This window comes from Ranitomeya imitator, chromosome 7 (assembly GCF_032444005.1).
Source record: "Ranitomeya imitator isolate aRanImi1 chromosome 7, aRanImi1.pri, whole genome shotgun sequence".
NCBI lineage: Eukaryota > Metazoa > Chordata > Amphibia > Anura > Dendrobatidae > Ranitomeya > Ranitomeya imitator.
In genome coordinates, this window is record NC_091288.1 from 29,311,473 (window position 1) to 29,331,445 (window position 19,973).

The 19,973-nt window shown below is 41.4% G+C and overlaps 1 protein-coding gene across 1 annotated transcript in view; it reads right to left on the minus strand.

Annotated features, from left to right (window-relative positions):
* Positions 1 to 17,045, minus strand: part of LOC138646076 (uncharacterized) — a 113,315-nt gene extending 96,270 nt beyond the window's left edge. The window contains exon 1 of the mRNA XM_069735545.1: positions 16,965 to 17,045. Coding sequence (XP_069591646.1) covers positions 16,965 to 17,045 — 81 coding nt within the window. The remainder of the gene's footprint in view (positions 1 to 16,964) is intronic.
* Between the last annotated feature and the right edge of the window lie 2,928 nt (positions 17,046 to 19,973).

The following is a 19,973-nucleotide window of genomic DNA, read 5'->3' on the forward strand; positions in this document are numbered from 1 at the left end:
CTATAAATGCTTATGCAAATATAGAATCGATAATCTATGCTAATTGGCATATGTGATGAATGGCAGGTGCGCAGTCATTACACAAACAAACTCCATTTATCATATACTTCCGGAATAAAAATAGAGAGCAGAAATCACTCCTTTTAGAGAAATATGCAAATATATATATATTTTTAACGTCTATATGTTTGCTGATTTTCGGCGATTGCTGTGTGTTAAATCCGCTACGAAATTAAATGTAATGCAAAAGAAGACCCTGTTATTCCGTTTTAGTTAATAACCTTTCTTTCTAATAAAAAACGACTTTGGAAAAAAATACCAGAGTTTAAATTATTTTTTCGTCTCCCAAATCAGAGGGGTTTAAAGTTGGGAAACCACAGTTTTAAGAGATTTAGCATAATTTGTATGTGAATTAAGTGGTTTTTGTGGTTACTGATTTACGGCTTTGCGGAGAGAGTGAGTGACACAGTAAGGGAGAATTCTAATTATCTACAAATCACTCATTTCCATAGGGAGACAGTAAAGATAGGAGGTCAAATGCAAAGACGAGGAAGGTGGTGAACCTGACACTGAGTGCAAACAATGACCTATACCTCTTACAGTGGACATCTTCACAAATGTTTGGCTCGCTTTGGGTTATAAATACAGATCTTCATTTTTATCTCTGTCCCCAAGCTTTAGCCTATCATAACACATCCCAATTTATCTGCATCTGGTATCCTGAAAAAGTAGCAAGGTACATATATGCGGTTACTTGCAAGTATGTCCATGCTACATAAATAGCCCTTAGGGCTTCAGTAGGGTGTATTCCAATTTCCAAAGAAATTGCATTGAAATTGGTTGGATTTGCTCTAGAGTTAGAGAAGACAGCAAACCCCTTATTTTTCGTGGCAATACTCAGAACGATATTAAAGAGCCCATTTTGATCTTTGCCATAGGTCCTCTTCTCTGTTTTGTACAGTGCACCAGTGGTAAGTGATATCCAACACAATAGGTGATATCTTCATAGTTAACCAATGGACAAGAGCCAGCGGCTAAAACTAGTGCATCTGATACATGCTAAATTCATGTGACCTAATGAGTTACTCCATATTTCTATGCTAATATCTTACCATAATTCAAACCGTCAATGGTGGCGCACTCACTATAATATTATTGGTGCCACAAGGAAAAAATAGTCTATTATGAAAAAAGATAACCTTCGGCACTCAAAGTCAAATAATCATTTAATTCTTTGAAAAGGAAAAAATTCTTTAATTCAATTATCTTCAACACTCAGCCGATATACAGGAAAATAGACATCAAATATTCATTCCAACGTTTCGGCAATATCTTGCCTTTCTCAAGGAAGTCTATAATATCAGAAAAAACAATATAAATAATATATAAAATATCCAACAACGTAGGCTGAGGGAAAAAAAGGAAGAAAAAAGGTCCACCCAGGACGTGAAATAAATAGAAAAGGGGAAACAACGTGATCCATACAGTGGACAAAGAATCCTAACAAACTATGGAGAGGGGACTAATGTAATAATCTACATTGTATTAGAGTATAACCCCAACTCCCTGATCTCCACGGGGTGAACAGAACCGCATAGTGTGACTGAGAAGGAATCCAGTATACTTTCCATAAGATAAACAGTACCACTGAATAGAGAAACAAGGGAAAGGAGACATATCTACCTTTGTATCGGGAGTAATAGTCAAGGAATATACAGAGCCGTCCGGCTCACACTAATAATAACACTACAAAGGAAGGCACAAAACATAACAAAACCATAAGTAAAAGATAAGACTACATCTGAATCTACTACGCAATACCGCCAATAAAGATCTACCTTTAGCTGTATCCGCCATCGGCGTGTTGTCTAATGGAGGCAGGAGGTAGTGTGCGGCTGACGGCCAGAAAGCCGAGACTAAATGCTGCAAAATCTACACATCATTTCCGGTAAACTCTCGCTCCTAGAGCCGAAGTAAATCCGAGAACTGACGAAAGTGCACGCATGCGCACACCGCCGCCGGAATAGTAAATTGCTAGAAGGTGACCAGCCACAATCACAAACTACAAGAAAATCACCAGACGCATGCGCAGTACGTTACAAGACCCATACGGTCCTAAAGAAAAACCATGCAATATAATAATACATACCTTAAAAATAAAAAAGTATATAATAATAGAAAAAATAATGATCAACTTCAAAAAAACGTAAATCAGCATATATATGCATTCTGTCAGTAACATTAAGAAGCAAAAGCCACATAGGCATACTACAAACTGTATAACTCCACAAACTACATATAACAAATCCCAACAGAAAAACCTCAAAACCATACATGTACATGTCTACACATAATCATAACCACCCTGTAGGCTATGGGAAAGGTAGTAAATCTCTAACATACCTACATTGAAAAAAGATAGATATACTACGAAATAACTTGTGAAAAAACAAAAGATACAATAATAATAATGGAGATAGAGAGGAAAAGGGTGTCGCCCAGTAGAAGAACAGCCTTCACAAAAGACGTCAATATCATGGAGGAATCTATAAAAGAAGAAACCAGACATATATAAAGTTAGTATAACCCATATAACATACATTATATAATACATATCTCCCAATAGTAAAAGTCTAGAATGGAACTACACAATAACACTCTACCTCTGCAATGCATCATACTCCTTATTCATCCCATACGGGTAGAGTGTCTGCAATGTATATATCCAAAATGCCTCTACCCGTATATACATTGCAGACACTCTACCCGTATGGGATGAATAAGGAGTATGATGCATTGCAGAGGTAGAGTGTTATTGTGTAGTTCCATTCTAGACTTTTACTATTGGGAGATATGTATTATATAATGTATGTTATATGGGTTATACTAACTTTATATATGTCTGGTTTCTTCTTTTATAGATTCCTCCATGATATTGACGTCTTTTGTGAAGGCTGTTCTTCTACTGGGCGACACCCTTTTCCTCTCTATCTCCATTATTATTATTGTATCTTTTGTTTTTTCACAAGTTATTTCGTAGTATATCTATCTTTTTTCAATGTAGGTATGTTAGAGATTTACTACCTTTCCCATAGCCTACAGGGTGGTTATGATTATGTGTAGACATGTACATGTATGGTTTTGAGGTTTTTCTGTTGGGATTTGTTATATGTAGTTTGTGGAGTTATACAGTTTGTAGTATGCCTATGTGGCTTTTGCTTCTTAATGTTACTGACAGAATGCATATATATGCTGATTTACGTTTTTTTGAAGTTGATCATTATTTTTTCTATTATTATATACTTTTTTATTTTTAAGGTATGTATTATTATATTGCATGGTTTTTCTTTAGGACCGTATGGGTCTTGTAACGTACTGCGCATGCGTCTGGTGATTTTCTTGTAGTTTGTGATTGTGGCTGGTCACCTTCTAGCAATTTACTATTCCGGCGGCGGTGTGCGCATGCGTGCACTTTCGTCAGTTCTCGGATTTACTTCGGCTCTAGGAGCGAGAGTTTACCGGAAATGATGTGTAGATTTTGCAGCATTTAGTCTCGGCTTTCTGGCCGTCAGCCGCACACTACCTCCTGCCTCCATTAGACAACACGCCGATGGCGGATACAGCTAAAGGTAGATCTTTATTGGCGGTATTGCGTAGTAGATTCAGATGTAGTCTTATCTTTTACTTATGGTTTTGTTATGTTTTGTGCCTTCCTTTGTAGTGTTATTATTAGTGTGAGCCGGACGGCTCTGTATATTCCTTGACTATTACTCCCGATACAAAGGTAGATATGTCTCCTTTCCCTTGTTTCTCTATTCAGTGGTACTGTTTATCTTATGGAAAGTATACTGGATTCCTTCTCAGTCACACTATGCGGTTCTGTTCACCCCGTGGAGATCAGGGAGTTGGGGTTATACTCTAATACAATGTAGATTATTACATTAGTCCCCTCTCCATAGTTTGTTAGGATTCTTTGTCCACTGTATGGATCACGTTGTTTCCCCTTTTCTATTTATTTCACGTCCTGGGTGGACCTTTTTTCTTCCTTTTTTTCCCTCAGCCTACGTTGTTGGATATTTTATATATTATTTATATTGTTTTTTCTGATATTATAGACTTCCTTGAGAAAGGCAAGATATTGCCGAAACGTTGGAATGAATATTTGATGTCTATTTTCCTGTATATCGGCTGAGTGTTGAAGATAATTGAATTAAAGAATTTTTTCCTTTTCAAAGAATTAAATGATTATTTGACTTTGAGTGCCGAAGGTTATCTTTTTTCATAATATCTTACCATAGTCATGCAAAAAATGTGATTGTGAGCCGATCTAGAACTACGCATAAAACCTCAATAGTGTTAGGGCTAGCGGAACGCACCAAATAATAAGATAGATTAAGGTGTGTTCGCAGCCCGGGGTCCACCGTGCAGAGATGGAACCTGCTGCCAAGTAATGATGGACTATATGGCGGTACAATGTGAATACACACACGGGTTAACTTCACCCTGTGTGAAGGAAGCGAACCCTGTTAAGTCACAGGGCCGCAGTAGCGGACACAAGAGCGCAAGCAAGGAGTCACCGAGCTCAGTCCCAAGACTTGGGATCCGAGTCCGACTAGACTACTTGTGCTCAACACCGCTAAGGGGGTGTCTGAGTAACCAAAGTAATAATAACAGATGCACAAGAGTGCATGCGGGGCCGCACTGGCGGACGCCACTAACCACCCAGGCTTGGGTCAGGAAAGCGCTGTGAAAGCGCACGGTGCTGCACTGGCGGTCACAGCAATTAGACGCTGTATGGTGTGTAATGTGCTGGTAGCTAAGTCGGGCGCTAGATAGCAATCATCCACCTTCCGCGAACAGTCATCCAATAGGGAGGGGATTTTAATGAACGACTTTCACTCACAACACACAAACGTTTACAAATGTACACTAGCGCATGGCCGTGCGGTCATGCGCAGCTTACATAGCTGCAGCACGTTCAGAACCTTCCAATAAAGGACCCATGGGAACCGCTGCAGCATCTGAGCATGTGACCCTCGATCTCCAATGGGAGATCTCACCCTGGGCATGCTCAGAAGGGAAAAAGCAGGACTTAGATCCCAAAAGTGTCTGCTCGCCGCTACCCAGCACTGGCTTCAATGGCAGAAACAGGCAAAGCAGCAGTAATCCTATGCACAGAGTGAGACTGAGCAAGACGCTGGGACTGATGTCTCTGCTGAGCAGGCTCTACTGCGGCTGGAGAAGAATGGGATACTGCAGCAGAGATGGTTTGAAATTCCCCCTGTGCAGAGGCGGGAACTCGACACCTAACAAATAGTTGACAAGAGTTTGTGAACGGTATCCTGCATGGATGATGGTGCGCGGTGGTAGGATGGATATGCCAACATGGGAAAGACCATAATACTTATTGATGTGTCAGCTTGTCATGTTTAGGAGTACTACATTTTAAAAAATGGCCAACATTTTAGTCCTCCTGGACCTTGGTCACACCCTGTTTGGAAAGGAGTAGAGGACGTCCTGTAGAGAATGTCTCTGAAGAATGTTTACTAGTCTGCACCTTTTAATTACAGAAACATTAGCCACATTGTAGGATGTGGTACCCACCAGTAGCTCAACTCAAGGGAATGCAAGTTGGAAACGACTACTATTCCTCCCAGCCACCCATACAATGCACACAAAGTTCAAAAGTATTATATGTGCTCAATGGAGAGAGGGAAATAATTCAATGACAGTAAGTTCTGTTGGATGCTTTTCTCCATGAACAAAGAAGATTGGACTTGTTGAAAGTCACCATGTCTGATTCTTTCAATCACATCTATCAGGGGAGCGTTAGGAAGCACTCCATACACATAAGGTAGTTGGCCGATCCCACAGAATTTAACTGGTTTTACCATATTTGCTCCTGAAATAATAGAAGAATATTGTTTCCTGAAGGTGTACGAGACATTCATTTAAAACCCATTTCTTTTGTTCTCTCCAGTATAGAGGTTGAGTGGGTTGTGTGGGCTGAGGGGTTGAATAATAACTGAAATTTGTGAAATATTAGTACACATAGGCCATGATTCATCACTGCTTTTGCTTCTGTTTTTTGTCTAGTTTTGTGTATTTTGTGCATTTTTTTCGTTTACACCTAACTCATTCTATCTGCACCTTGTTTGAAGTCTGTTTAACTTGTGCTCGTCAGTTGAATTTTTAACTTTGTGGGCAGAATCTAGTAATTCCAGATGTTTTATCGCTATTGATCAATTGTGTATTTTTCATAGAATCATAGAATCATAAAATCATAGATTTTAGAGTTGGAAGGGACCTCCGGGGTCATCGTGTCCAACCCCAAATCAATGCAGGATTCGCTAAACCATCTCAAACAGATGCCTGTTCAGCCTCTGTTTGAAGACTTCCATTGAAAGAGAACTCACCACCTCTCGAGACAGCCTGTTCCACTAATTGATCACCCTCACAGTCAAATTTTTTTTCTAATATCCAATCTATATCTTCTCCCTTTCAGTTTCATCCCATTGCTTCTTGTGTTTCCATGTGCAAATGAAAATAATGATGATCCCTCTACACTGAGACAGCCCTTCAGATATTTGCTGACAGCTATTAAGTCTCTTCTCAGCCTTCTTTTGTCCAAGCTAAACATTCCCAGATCCTTCAGCCGTTCCTTGTTTACATACTTTGCAGTTCGCTCACCATCCTGGCAGCTCTTCTCTGAACTTGCTCCAGTTTTTCAATGTCTTTTGTAAAATGTGGTGCCCAGAACTGGACACAGTATTCCAGATGAGGCCTGAACAAGGATGTGTAGAGAAGGATATTTACTTCACATGATCATGACTCTATGCTTCTCTTAATACATCCTTGGACTGTGTTTGCCTTTTTTGCTGCTGCATCACACTGTTGACTCACGTGAGGTCTGTGATCTATTAGTACACCCAAGGTTTTTTTTAAACATGCTGTTGCTTAATTCTATTCCTCCCATTCTGCAGATGTAACTTTTTTAAAAGTTGTAAAATTTGTTGCAACTTCACTCCAGTTTTTGCCTGTTGTATTGTTTTAGTGTGCCAAATTTTTACAGCTTTTGGTGCCAAAATTTACAAAAACAGTTGGAAACATGTGAAATTCCAATTTTTACTTTGCACCAAATTCATGAATAATGTGCACCATTTTGATGAATTTGGGCCACAATCAGCAAGTAACACCACAAGAAACAACAAGGATAAAAAACAGTAAAGAAAACTCTCTTGCCTAGGATTTCCAATCAAGAAGTTTCCAATTACAAAATTCTGTTATTATACTATTAGCTAATGGGCATAAATAAGAGATGGTTCTGTTACTATTACTACGCAGTAAACTAAGCTTGGTTCTAGTACCTTATGTATATAGTAAACTTAGTTTTATTACCTTATCTATGAAGTAAGCTTGGTTAGGTCCCCATATCTATACATTAAAGGGACACTGTCACCTGAATTTGGAGGGAACAATCATCAGCCATGGAGGCGGGGTTTTTGGGTGTTTGATTCACCCTTTCCTTACCCGCTGGCTGCATGCTGGCTACAATATTGGATTGAAGTTCATTCTCTGTCCTCCATAGTACACGCCTGCGCAAGGCATGTACTACGGAGGACAGAGAATGAACTTCAATCCAATATTGCAGCCAGCACGCAGCCAGCGGGTAAGGAAAGGGTGAATCAAACACCCAAAAACCCCGCCTCCATGGCTGAAGATTGTTCCCTCCAAATTCAGGTGACAGTGTCCCTTTAAGCTTGGTTTTGCTACTGTATCTATGTATGAAACATAGATATGTTAATGTAGTAATCTTGGTTCTGTTCAAGTATCTGTGTAGTAAACTTGGTTCTTTTATTGTGTTCATGCTGTAAGGTTGGTTCTGTTACTGTATCTATGCATTAAGCTATGCACTTCTTGGAGTCCATTGTGAGATAAATGCAATACAAATATGTGTTGTTGTTGGTTCTGTTACCTTATATATGCTGTAAGTTTAGCATTCTTACTGTACCTATGTATTAACCTTGGTTCTATTCCTGTATCTGTGCAATAAGTATGTTTCTGTTGCTGTATAAATGTATTTCGCTTGGTTCTGTTCCTATATCTATGCAGTAAGTGTGGTTAAAATACTATATCCATGTAGGAAGCTTGATTCTGTTACAAAACCCATCTGATATTTGTGGTTCTGTTACCTTATCTATGCAATAAGCTTGGCTCTGTTATCATATACATGTAGAAAGCGTGGTTCTGTTACCATATCTAAGAAATAAGTATATTTTGTTACTGTAACTGTGTAGTTAGCTTGGTTCGTTACTTGTACTTATGCAGCAAGCATGGTTCTGTTGCTCTATCTATGCAGTAAGCGAGTAAGTGTAGTTATGCTACTTTGTCTATGTAGGAAGCTTGGTTCTGTTAACATTTACTACTGCAGATTATATTAGGGATAATTGTGCATTAAAGGGAACCTGTCACCCCAAAAATCGAAGGTGAGCTAAGCCCATCGGCATCAGGATCTTATCTACAGCATTCTGGAATGCTGTAGATAAGCCCCTGATGTATCCTGAAAGATGAGAAAAAGAGGTCAGATTATACTCACCTGGACAGGCGGTCCGATCCGATGGGCGTCGCGGTCCGGTCCGGGGCCTCCCATCTTCATAGGATGATGTCCACTTCTTGTCTTCACAATGCGGCTCCGGCGCAGGCATACCTTGTCTGCCCTGTTGAGGGCAGAGCAAAGTACTACAGTGCGCTGGCGCCGGGCCTCTCTGACCTTTCCCGGCACCTGCGCACTGCAGTACAGTGCTCTACCCTCAACAGGGCAGACAAAGTACGCCTGCGCTGGAGCCGCAGCATGAAGACAAGAAGAGGACGTCATTATAAGAAGATGGGAGGCCCCGGACCGGACCGCGATGCCTATCAGACTGGACCACAGTGGGTAAGTATAATCTAACCTCTTTTTCTTATCTTTCAGGATACATCGGGGGCTTACCTACAGAACTACAGAATGCTGTAGATAAGCCCCTGATGCCTGTGGGCTTAGCTCACCTTCAATTTTGGGGGTGACAGGTTCCCTTTAATTGAGAAAATATTCCATAGTAACATAGTAACATAGTAACATAGTTAGTAAGGCCGAAAAAATACATTTGTCCATCCAGTTCAGCCTATATTCCATCATAATAAATCCCCAGATCTACGTCCTTCTACAGAACCAAATAATTGTATGATACAATATTGTTCTGCTCCAGGAAGACATCCAGGCCTCTCTTGAACCCCTCGACTGAGTTTGCCATCACCACCTCCTCAGGCAAGCAATTCCAGATTCTTACCGCCCTAACAGTAAAGAATCCTCTTCTACGTTGGTGGAAAAACCTTCTCTCCTCCAGACGCAAAGAATGCCCTCTTGTGCCCGTCACCTTCCTTGGTATAAACAGATCCTCAGCGAGATATTTGTATTGTCCCCTTATATACTTATACATGGTTATTAGATCGCCCCTCAGTCGTCTTTTTTCTAGACTAAATAATCCTAATTTCGCTAATCTATCTGGGTATTGTAGTTCTCCCATCCCCTTTATTAATTCTGTTGCCCTCCTTTGTACTCTCTCTAGTTCCATTATATCCTTCCTGAGCACCGGTGCCCAAAACTGGACACAGTACTCCATGTGCGGTCTAACTAGGGATTTGTACAGAGGCAGTATAATGCTCTCATCATGTGTATCCAGACCTCTCTTAATGCACCCCATGATCCTGTTTGCCTTGGCAGCTGCTGCCTGGCACTGGCTGCTCCATGTAAGTTTATCATTAACTAGGATCCCCAAGTCCTTCTCCCTGTCAGATTTACCCAGTGGTTTCCCGTTCAGTGTGTAATGGTGATATTGATTCCTTCTTCCCATGTGTATAACCTTACATATATCATTGTTAAACCTCATCTGCCACCTTTCAGCCCAAGTTTCCAACTTATCCAGATCCATCTGTAGCAGAATACTATCTTCTCTTGTATTAACTGCTTTACATAGTTTTGTATCATCTGCAAATATCGATATTTTACTGTGTAAACCTTCTACCAGATCATTAATGAATATGTTGAAGAGAACAGGTCCCAATACTGACCCCTGCGGTACCCCACTGGTCACAGCGACCCAGTTAGAGACTATACCATTTATAACCACCCTCTGCTTTCTATCAGTAAGCCAGTTACTAACCCATTTACACACATTTTCCCCCAGACCAAGCATTCTCATTTTGTGTACCAACCTCTTGTGCAGCACGGTATCAAACACTTTGGAAAAATCGAGATATACCACGTCCAATGACTCACCGTGGTCCAGCCTATAGCTTACTTCTTCATAAAAACTGATTAGATTGGTTTGACAGGAGCGATTTCTCATAAACCCATGCTGATATGGAGTTAAACAGTTATTCTCATTGAGATAATCCAGAATAACATCCCTCAGAAACCCTTCAAATATTTTACCAACAATAGAGGTTAGACTTACTGGCGTATAATTTCCAGGTTCACTTTTAGAGTCCTTTTTGAATATTGGCACCACATTTGCTATGTGCCAGTCCTGTGGAACAGACCCCGACGCTATAGAGTCCCTAAAAATAAGAAATAATGGTTTATCTATTACATTACTTAGTTCTCTTAGTACTCGTGGGTGTATGCCATCCGGACCCGGAGATTTATCTATTTTAATCTTATTTAGCCGGTTTCGCACCTCTTCTTGGGTTAGATTGGTGACCCTTAATATAGGGTTTTCATTGTTTCTTGGGATTTCACCCAGCATTTCATTTTCCACCGTGAATACCGTGGAGAAGAAGGTGTTTAATATGTTAGCTTTTTCCTCGTCATCTACAACCATTCTTTCCTCACTATTTTTAAGGGGCCTACATTTTCAGTTTTTATTCTTTTACTATTGATATAGTTGAAGAACAGTTTAGGATTAGTTTTACTCTCCTTAGCAATGTGCTTCTCTGTTTCCTTTTTGGCAGCTTTAATTAGTTTTTTAGATAAAGTCTATATTCTCCCTATAGTTTTTTAGAGCTTCAATGGTGCCATCCTGCTTTAGTAGTGCAAATGCTTTCTTTTTACTGTTAATTGCCTGTCTTACTTCTTTGTTTAGCCACATTGGGTTTTTCCTATTTCTAGTCCTTTTATTCCCACAAGGTATAAACCGCTTACACTGCCTATTTAGGATGTTCTTAAACATTTTCCATTTATTATCTGTATTCTTATTTCTGAGGATATTGTCCCAGTCTACCAGATTAAGGGCATCTCTAAGCTGTTCAAACTTTGCCTTCCTAAAGTTCAGTGTTTTTGTGACTCCCTGACAAGTCCCCCTAGTGAAAGACAGGTGAAACTGTACAATATTGTGGTCGCTATTTCCTAGATGCCCGACCACCTGCAGATTTGTTATTCTGTCAGGTTTATTAGATAGTATTAGGTCTAAAAGTGCTGCTCCTCTGGTTGGATTCTGCACCAATTGTGAAAGATAATTTTTCTTGGTTATTAGCAGAAACCTGTTGCCTTTATGGATTTCACAGGTTTCTGTTTCCCAGTTAATATCTGGGTAGTTAAAGTCCCCCATAACCAGGACCTCATTATGGGTTGCAGCTTCATCTATCTGCTTTAGAAGTAGACTTTCCATGATTTCTGTTATATTTGGGGGTTAGTAACAGACCCCAATGAGAATTTTGTTACCATTTTTCCCTCCATGAATTTCGACCCATATGGACTCGACATCCTCATTCCCTTCGCTAATATCCTCCCTTAAAGTGGACTTTAGACAAGACTTTACATAGAGACAAACCCCTCCTCCTCTCCGATTTTTACGATCCTTTCTAAACAGACTGTAACCCTGTAAGTTAACTGCCCAGTCATAGCTTTCATCTAACCATGTCTTGGCTATTCCCACTATGTCAAAGTTACCTGTAGATATTTCTGCTTCTAGTTCTTCGATCTTGTTTGTCAGGCTTCTGGCGTTTGCGAGCATGCAGTTTAGAGGATTTTGTTTTGTTCCAATCTCCTTGCTGTGGATTGTTTTAGAAATGTTCTTACCTCCCTTCTGAGTATGTTTTCCTGGTTCTTCTTTGTTCGAGTCTAATGTTTTTCTTCCCGTCCCCTCTTCTTCTAGTTTAACGCCCTCCTGATGAGTGTAGCGTGACTTCTGGCGAATGTGTGTTTCCCAGGTTTGTTGAGGTGTAGTCCATCTCTGGTGAGGAGTCCATCGTACAAGTAATTCACACCGTGGTCCAGGAATCCGAATCCTTGTTGTCTGCACCATCGTCTTAGCCAGTTGTTCACATCAAGGATCCTGTTCCATCTCCTGGTGCCATGCCCGTCTACTGGAAGGATAGAAGAAAAAACTACCTGTGCATCCAGTTCCTTTACTTTCTTCCCCAACTCTTCAAAGTCCTTGCAGATTGTCAGTAGGTCCTTCCTTGCCATGTCATTGGTGCCAACATGTATCAGAAGAAATGGGTGGACGTCCTTGAAGCTGAAGAGCTTTGGTATCCTATCGGTCACATCCTTGATCATCGCACCTGGAAGGCAGCATACTTCTCTTGCGGTTATGTCCGGTCTGCAGATGGCTGCTTCTGTGCCTCTCAGTAATAATAATAATAATAATAATCTTTATTTATATAGCGCCAACATATTCCGCAGCGCTTTACAGTTTAACAGTTTCAAACACAAAAGTCATAAGTAACAACATTAACAATACAATAATTAAAGCAAAATAAGACGACCCTGCTCGTGAGAGCTTACAATCTACAATGAGGTGGGGGAGATACAAAGTACAGGTGTGTATTTACAATTATGTATTTACAATCATGGTCCAGCCATCTTTAGGGGTTGGGGAATAGATGGAGATAGTGAATGGGCTACACACACACAAACATAACATAACTTTGATTAGTGAACGTGATAGGCCGCTCTGAACAAATGTGTTTTGAGCGAGCGCCTAAAACTATGCAAATTATGGATGGTCCTAATATCTTGGGGTAGAGCATTCTAGAGGATTGGCGCAGCACGGGAGAAGTCTTGGAGTCGGGAGTGGGAGGTACGGATTAGTGCAGAGGTTAATCGAAAGTCATTTGCAGAGCGCAGTGGTCTGTTAGGCTGATAGACAGAAATGAGGGAGGAGATGTAAGGGGGTGCCGCACTGTGGAGAGCTTTGTGGGTGAGAACAAGTACTTTGAATTGTATCCTGTAATGAATGGGCAGCCAGTGTAACGAGTGGCGAAGAGCGGACGCGTCCGAGTAACGATTAGCCAGATGGACGACCCTGGCTGCTGCATTAAGGATGGACTGGAGAGGGGAAAGTCGAGTGAGGGGGAGGCCAATTAATAGAGCGTTACAGTAGTCCAGGCGGGAGTGGATCAGGGCGACAGTGAGGGTTTTAGCTGTCTCCATGGTGAGAAAAGGGCGGATTCTAGAGATGTTCTTTAGGTGTAAGCGGCACGAGCGGGCAAGAGATTGTATATGGGAGGTGAAGGAGAGATCGGAGTCAAACATAACACCCAGACAGCGCGCCTGTTGCCGGGGTGTTATTATGGTGCCACCCACAAAAAGGGAAATGTCAGATTTAGGGAGGTTAGTAGATGGTGGGAGCAGAAGAAGTTCAGTTTTGGAGAGGTTGAGTTTCAGATAGAGAGCGGACATGATGTTGGAGACTGTGGACAGACAGTCAGTGGCGTTCTGTAGTACAGCGGAGGTAAGGTCAGGGGATGACGTATATAGTTGTGTGTCGTCGGCATAAAGATGGTACTGAAAGCCAAATCTGCTGATGGTCTGTCCAATTGGGGCCGTGTAGAGAGAGAACAGAAGGGGGCCAAGGACTGAGCCCTGAGGTACCCCAACAGTGAGAGGAAGAGGAGATGAAGTGGAGCCAGAGAACAGAACACTGAAGGAGCGGTCAGAAAGATAGGAGGAGAACCAGGAGAGAGCAGTGTCCTTAATGCCTAGTGACTGGAGCCTAGAGAGAAGGAGAGGGTGGTCAACAGTGTCAAAAGCTGCAGAAAGGTCGAGAAGAATGAGCAGAGAGTGGTCACCATTACGTTTTGCTGTCAGAAGGTCATTGGTCACTTTGATGAGTGCAGTTTCTGTCGAATGTAGGGGGCGGAAACCAGACTGTGAAGGGTCTAGGAGGGAGTGAGTGGAGAGGTAACGGGTAAGGCGGGAGTATATCAGGCGCTCCAAGAGTTTAGAGATGAAGGGGAGATTGGAGACCGGTCTGTAGTTGTTTGTGCAGGATGGGTCGAGGGTGGGTTTCTTTAGTAATGGAGTAATGATAGAGTGTTTGAAGGAGGAGGGGAAAATGCCAGAGGAGAGGGAGAGATTAAAGATTGTAGTTAGGTGAGTTGTGACGACTGGAGAGAGAGACTGGAGGAGATGTGAGGGAATGTGTTCGGTAGTGCATGTAGTCGGACGAGAAGAGGAGAGGAGCTTGGAGACTTCTTCTGTGATGGGATCGAATGTGGAGAGTGAGCCAGGGGCAATGAGGGGAGGGATGGGAGTCACTGAACTTAGTTGTTGGGAGCGGATTTCCTGATGGATATTGTCTATTTTCTCTATAAAGTGGGAGGCCAGGTCACCAGCACAAATATCTGTGATAGGGGCTTGTGCTTTTGGCCTGAGGAGGGAGTGAAAGGTGTCAAAAAGTTCACTACTCTCAGTAGTGAGTCTCCCACCACCACCACTCTTCGTTGCTTCTTGGCTGTACTTTTTGCTGTCACTTGTTGCTGTGTGCCCTTTTCTTTTTTGCTTGCAGGTATTGCTTCATCCTTAGGTGTGCCATCTTCATCCTCTACAAAGATTTGATATTGGTTCTTCAGTTGTGTGGTTGGTGATTTCTCCGTCATCTTCTTGCTTCTTTTGGTCACATGGTTCCACTCATCAGCTTTTGGAGGTTCTCTGACACTTTTTTCACCTTCTGTGACCAGTAGAGATGCTTCTGTTCTGTCTAGGAAGTCTTCATTCTCTTTGATGAGTTTCAAAGTTGCTATTCTTTCTTCCAGACCCCGCACCTTTTCTTCTAAAAGGGCCACTAGTCTACACTTCTGACAGATGAAATTGGATTCTTCTTCTGGTTGATCTGCGAACATGTAGCACATGCTGCAGCTCACCATGTAGGTTGTCACATCTGCCATGTTGCTCCTAGATGCTGCTGACTTGCTGTGTGTTTTCCTTCTTGTGTAATCTACTCAGCCAAGCTTTCCGCAGCAATTTTTCAACATGTGTAAATGTCCTAAATGATTGAGCTGCAACCTACATATATCTAGTGTTGGGCATATGCTTGTGATCCCAACATAAAAAATACCCCAAGCTGCATCTTTTAATGGTGCTTGACTTTAAAGCCCTTTTACCTTTACTGTCTTTATTAGGTAAGAGGAGGTTATCACTAGGTCATGGCTCAAAGATTAGGCGGTGCGGTCACTCCCAGGCTAAAATTTGTCAACCAGGCCTAGATCCCACCTAATTCCACCACAAACATTTAGCTCAGCCGAACTTCATGTATTTCTCAGTAGAGTAAGGGGAAAAGCTGCTTCCTCTTTTACTAAGAACAAAAAATTCTGAAGTTTAACTAAAAACTTCCCAATGTCAGAAGAATCATCGAGAAATCCATATACACATCAGATGGTTGTCAAAACATTGGGTTCAGCAACTTTGATCCAATATGAATGGGAGATTTTAAAGGGTATTATTAATTTGATATTTATGGCATTACCTTGTGAAATTCCATAAATGTCTGATATGTGGGAACTTACGGTAAGTTCAGTCAAAACTTTAAATAAAAATGTAATACATTACCTTAAAAAAACTTTTTAACAAAAAGTAGATTCCTGTTTTCTCATTTGTTATTCCAAGCTTTGCCAAAATCATATCCAGATATTTTGATGTTTGCCTGATATGCAAGACTGACCTCTTATGTCTCATATGTAAGATGTCAATCCTGAAAGCTGTTCAGACACTAAGTACAAAACAAACAACAAAGATGATGTCAGACTTTGCTGTCTCGTGTCTAGATGAGATCTGGATCTGTGCTAACGCTACTGACAGACATTTTTCTTTCAATATCTACCATTCATACGGTTAGTATATTTACTAAGAGGGAGGACAAAAAGTGCATCAATATGTAAAGCATAAATAATTTTAATAGACATAATTTGTAACATTCTCTTGTGCAAATACATTTTTACAATTTACATTTATAGTTTATTCTTGAAAAGGTCACATCTAATAAAATCTAAGTTTGCTAGAATCTTATATCAAGAGGAGGGAGAGGCAATGTTTCCTCTCTTTGTATACATTTTTCTTAAAAGATCTAGTTTTTTATAAAAAGGCAAAAACTTGTGGAGATAGGCAAACAATGACATGAATGGTGATGACGAGGATGATAATGATAGATTCACACAGATTAAGTCTTGAGCACATAGCTAAGCATTATTTTTTACGCCAGAGGTCAAGCTCCCTATGTTTCCATTTTATGCAAATCATGGAAAAACTAGAAGAGTAGACAGCGTTCCAACGGAGCGGCTTTCCGTTCCTTTTCAGGATGTGTTAGGGTTCTGGAGACCCTTTATTCATAAAGTGACAGCATAGCTGTCACACGTAAGTGTGGTCACATTGTTCATGGACCCACTGTGCCACGGGGCCAGGCTTGCCTAGGAGGGGTGTGGTTAAGTGGCTACCTGCTTTTCACTGCAGCGACTGATTGTTGAGTCAGGCTTGAGGTGCAGGATAGTACAGAAACTGACATGTCCTTTATTCAGATACAGGAACAGGCTCCAACAGTACGTCTGCACTTCCCCTATTGTCTCCGCATCCAATCTTTCAGATACGTCAGAACACAATGAGTCTGCAGCTACCAGAACTGGCAAAGAAGATAGTGACACTGGCGGCCGAACTGGACATACAGGGACCAGACACCTATCATGGCACAACTTTTCTGCACGAAGCACTTTACCTGATCTTCATTCAAGAATCGGCTCATGAGTAGAGATGAGCAAATTTGCTCGGAAATGATCGCCGAATCTGAATTTGCCATATTCGTGCCGTATTGGTACCCTATGCATGCCGAATTTATGTTTGAAGATCGGGTCTGAACATCTTCAGTCATTTCTACTCCCATTGACTCCAATGATGTTTGGCTGTGTTGACAAATAATGCAAATTCAATATTCGCTGACGATCGTAATCAGAACTGAATTTTCAAAAATTTGCTCATCTCTACTCATGAGTTCTTAGCCACAGAAGACCTAAGAGAAGTGGATGAAATCAACCAGACAGCAAATAGAAAGCGATCTTCTCCATATGCAATGCTCCTATCTGGAGCTCTACTTGTTGAGCAATGACCCAACTGTTTTTGGATAGGGCATTTCCCTCACCAGATAACACCCTCACGTGAAATACCAAGAAAAAGCAAACCTTAAGATCTCTATATGACAGTATCTGAACACGATATTAAACCATGCCTCAATAGATGTATAAATTAGAGAACTCAGAAAAAGAGTAAGGGGATTTTTTAGTGGAAAAATATACAATTTTTATTATACCTATAAAGCATATAAACCGGGCATAAATACAAAAGAAGGCATGCATTAGTAAGAAGCAGCTAAAAAATTACTGGTATCATAAAGAGTAGTAGAGTTTGATACTAGGAATGACAAAATTAAAGCGTGTCTCAATAGGCACCACTACACGTCATTTGTATGGGATGATAAACAGTAAAGATAAAGTCTGATTACCACCTAACTCCAATGAATGGGTTGGGTTAAGCATTGAAAGAGCTTATGTATTATATAGCTATAGTTTGTACTATCCGGCTCTCAGTCACTCCCCAACCTAGGTTGATCATGGTTAGTAACTGGCTCTGTCCAACGTTCCAAGGTCAAATTGCAGTAAAATATATAATACTTTACATTGGGACATAGTGATCCCTGTGTGCTGCAGAGCCCATGAGACGCGCCTGCCTCGATGCGCGTTTCACCGCCCACGGCTTCGTCCACCATGACTCGCTGGAATTAATTTCCTGCTGAACCAGAGTCTCCAGGTGATACAGATAAAATCAGAGTCACAGATGGAGAAGGAATACTCTCGCCAAGTGTAGCCTCTCCTGCAGACCCAAGTCTTTGGAGTTTTTCAAACATCTCAGGACAAAGACAGATGGGATGTTCCACACAACCACAGCAATAGCACAATCCCTTGTCAAAACTGAGCTCCAAAAGCTCTGCTCAACCAGACTAACAAGGTTGACTTGCATTTGTTCAGTACGGGCAGCTGTTTCAAAAGGCTGGGAAACAAGCGGTCTCTGGAAGGACAGAGCTAGATGTGAGTTTTTCCTCTCATGCGTCATCTGTCTGGTCTGCTCCTGGAAGTTGGGACTGGAAGGTGCAGCAGAAGACTCAAGAGTAGGCTCCTCAAAACCTTTCGGAAGGCTACCAGGAAGCCCTGAAGGTCAGTGGTGACAGGATCCCCTCTCTCTTACAAGGGGTTGAACGATGGTAGGGCCTCTTCTGCTAGGTAGGACATAAGGAATCCCACTTTAACCCAATCAGAGAGTGCTGATGGGCCAATAACTGCAGGAACTGCTTTAGGAACCAACTGAACTGCTTCGTATCCCTATCGTAATGTTGTGGATGAGACAGGACAGGCTCCATTTCAAAAGTTTAAATTGCAAGCTGAATAGACACAGCCACAGGTACTGAAAATTGGGATCAAGCAGCTGACATCAGGGCTTCCAATCAGGCATCCACTGTCTGCAGATAGAGCAACATTTTTTCCTATTGCTCTAACTTGTGAGTTAACTATTGATACAGCTCCAAGTGTAAAGAGGCCTGGGGATCAGCGGGGTCAATGGCCTGAGTAAACTGTCACGCATGCATGTAGAACATGTGGTTTGTGGACCCACTGTACCACTGGACCAAACTTACCTAGGAGAAAAATGGCTAAGCTACTACCTGGTTTTCCCTGGAGCTCCTGATGGTGGAGTCAGACTTGAGCTGCTGGTAGCCACCAGGTACACCTCCTAGGCAGTCCCTAATACTGCAATTATGACCTCAGGGGTCAGACTCACAAACATGGACTAAACTTGGAGTAACTGGCACAACAGGGTTCGGCCTCTGTTCAGACTACACAAATTCTAGATCTTCGCAGAGAATGCATATCAACACAGATTCAGTACTCCCTGACACCTAAATATTTGGCATCCCCAGGGTAAGTTGAACTAGAGGTGTCTGCAAACAACCTATCTCCATCTTTTATGACAATCAGCACAAATGATTGATCATTGGGTTTATCCTGGTTGGCAGAGGAGAAAGATGGGACATTAAACAGTAAGCATAATTTTCTGAAACTTCTGGCATGCCTTCTTTGTAACAATTGGTGGGGCTCTCAGCACTCAGTCTTCCATAGAAAAAAACTTCTGAAATGTCATTCCGTTTTGATTAATGAAGGTCCAGCAGATGATACTCCACCAACAGGTTGCTAAAATTAAAGTTACATAAGTACTCTAAACAGTGTGCCCGCTCTATTTTGCAAGGCTTGTCTGTGTTCAGATTTAGAGGATGAACTTAAGAGTCCATTCACTCCACAAGTAAAGCAAAACAGAGCCAAAATAAAGAGAAAGAGGTCTAAGCCAAGCTCTTCTGCCACCTAGCTTTAGCGATCTGTCGACAACTCAGCACACTGACCTCCACGGATCAAAATCTCTGACCTGTCCCTATGTCAAGTCAAAGATTTTTGGAAACCTTTTAAAACTATTAAAAAAAAAAGAAAATGGGCTTAGACTCCTATGTCTTGCTGCTCGATGTTACCAGATAGAGTTTGGAAGAACTTGGAAATAGGAACCCCTTGGTGGTGGAAACCCTTAAGCAAATGCCTCCTTTGCCCTTTATATAATCCATCCTTGATTACATATATATCTCTCTGTTGAAATAAGAATTCAACTTATTTTTGCAGTTTGAAAGACTCAGATA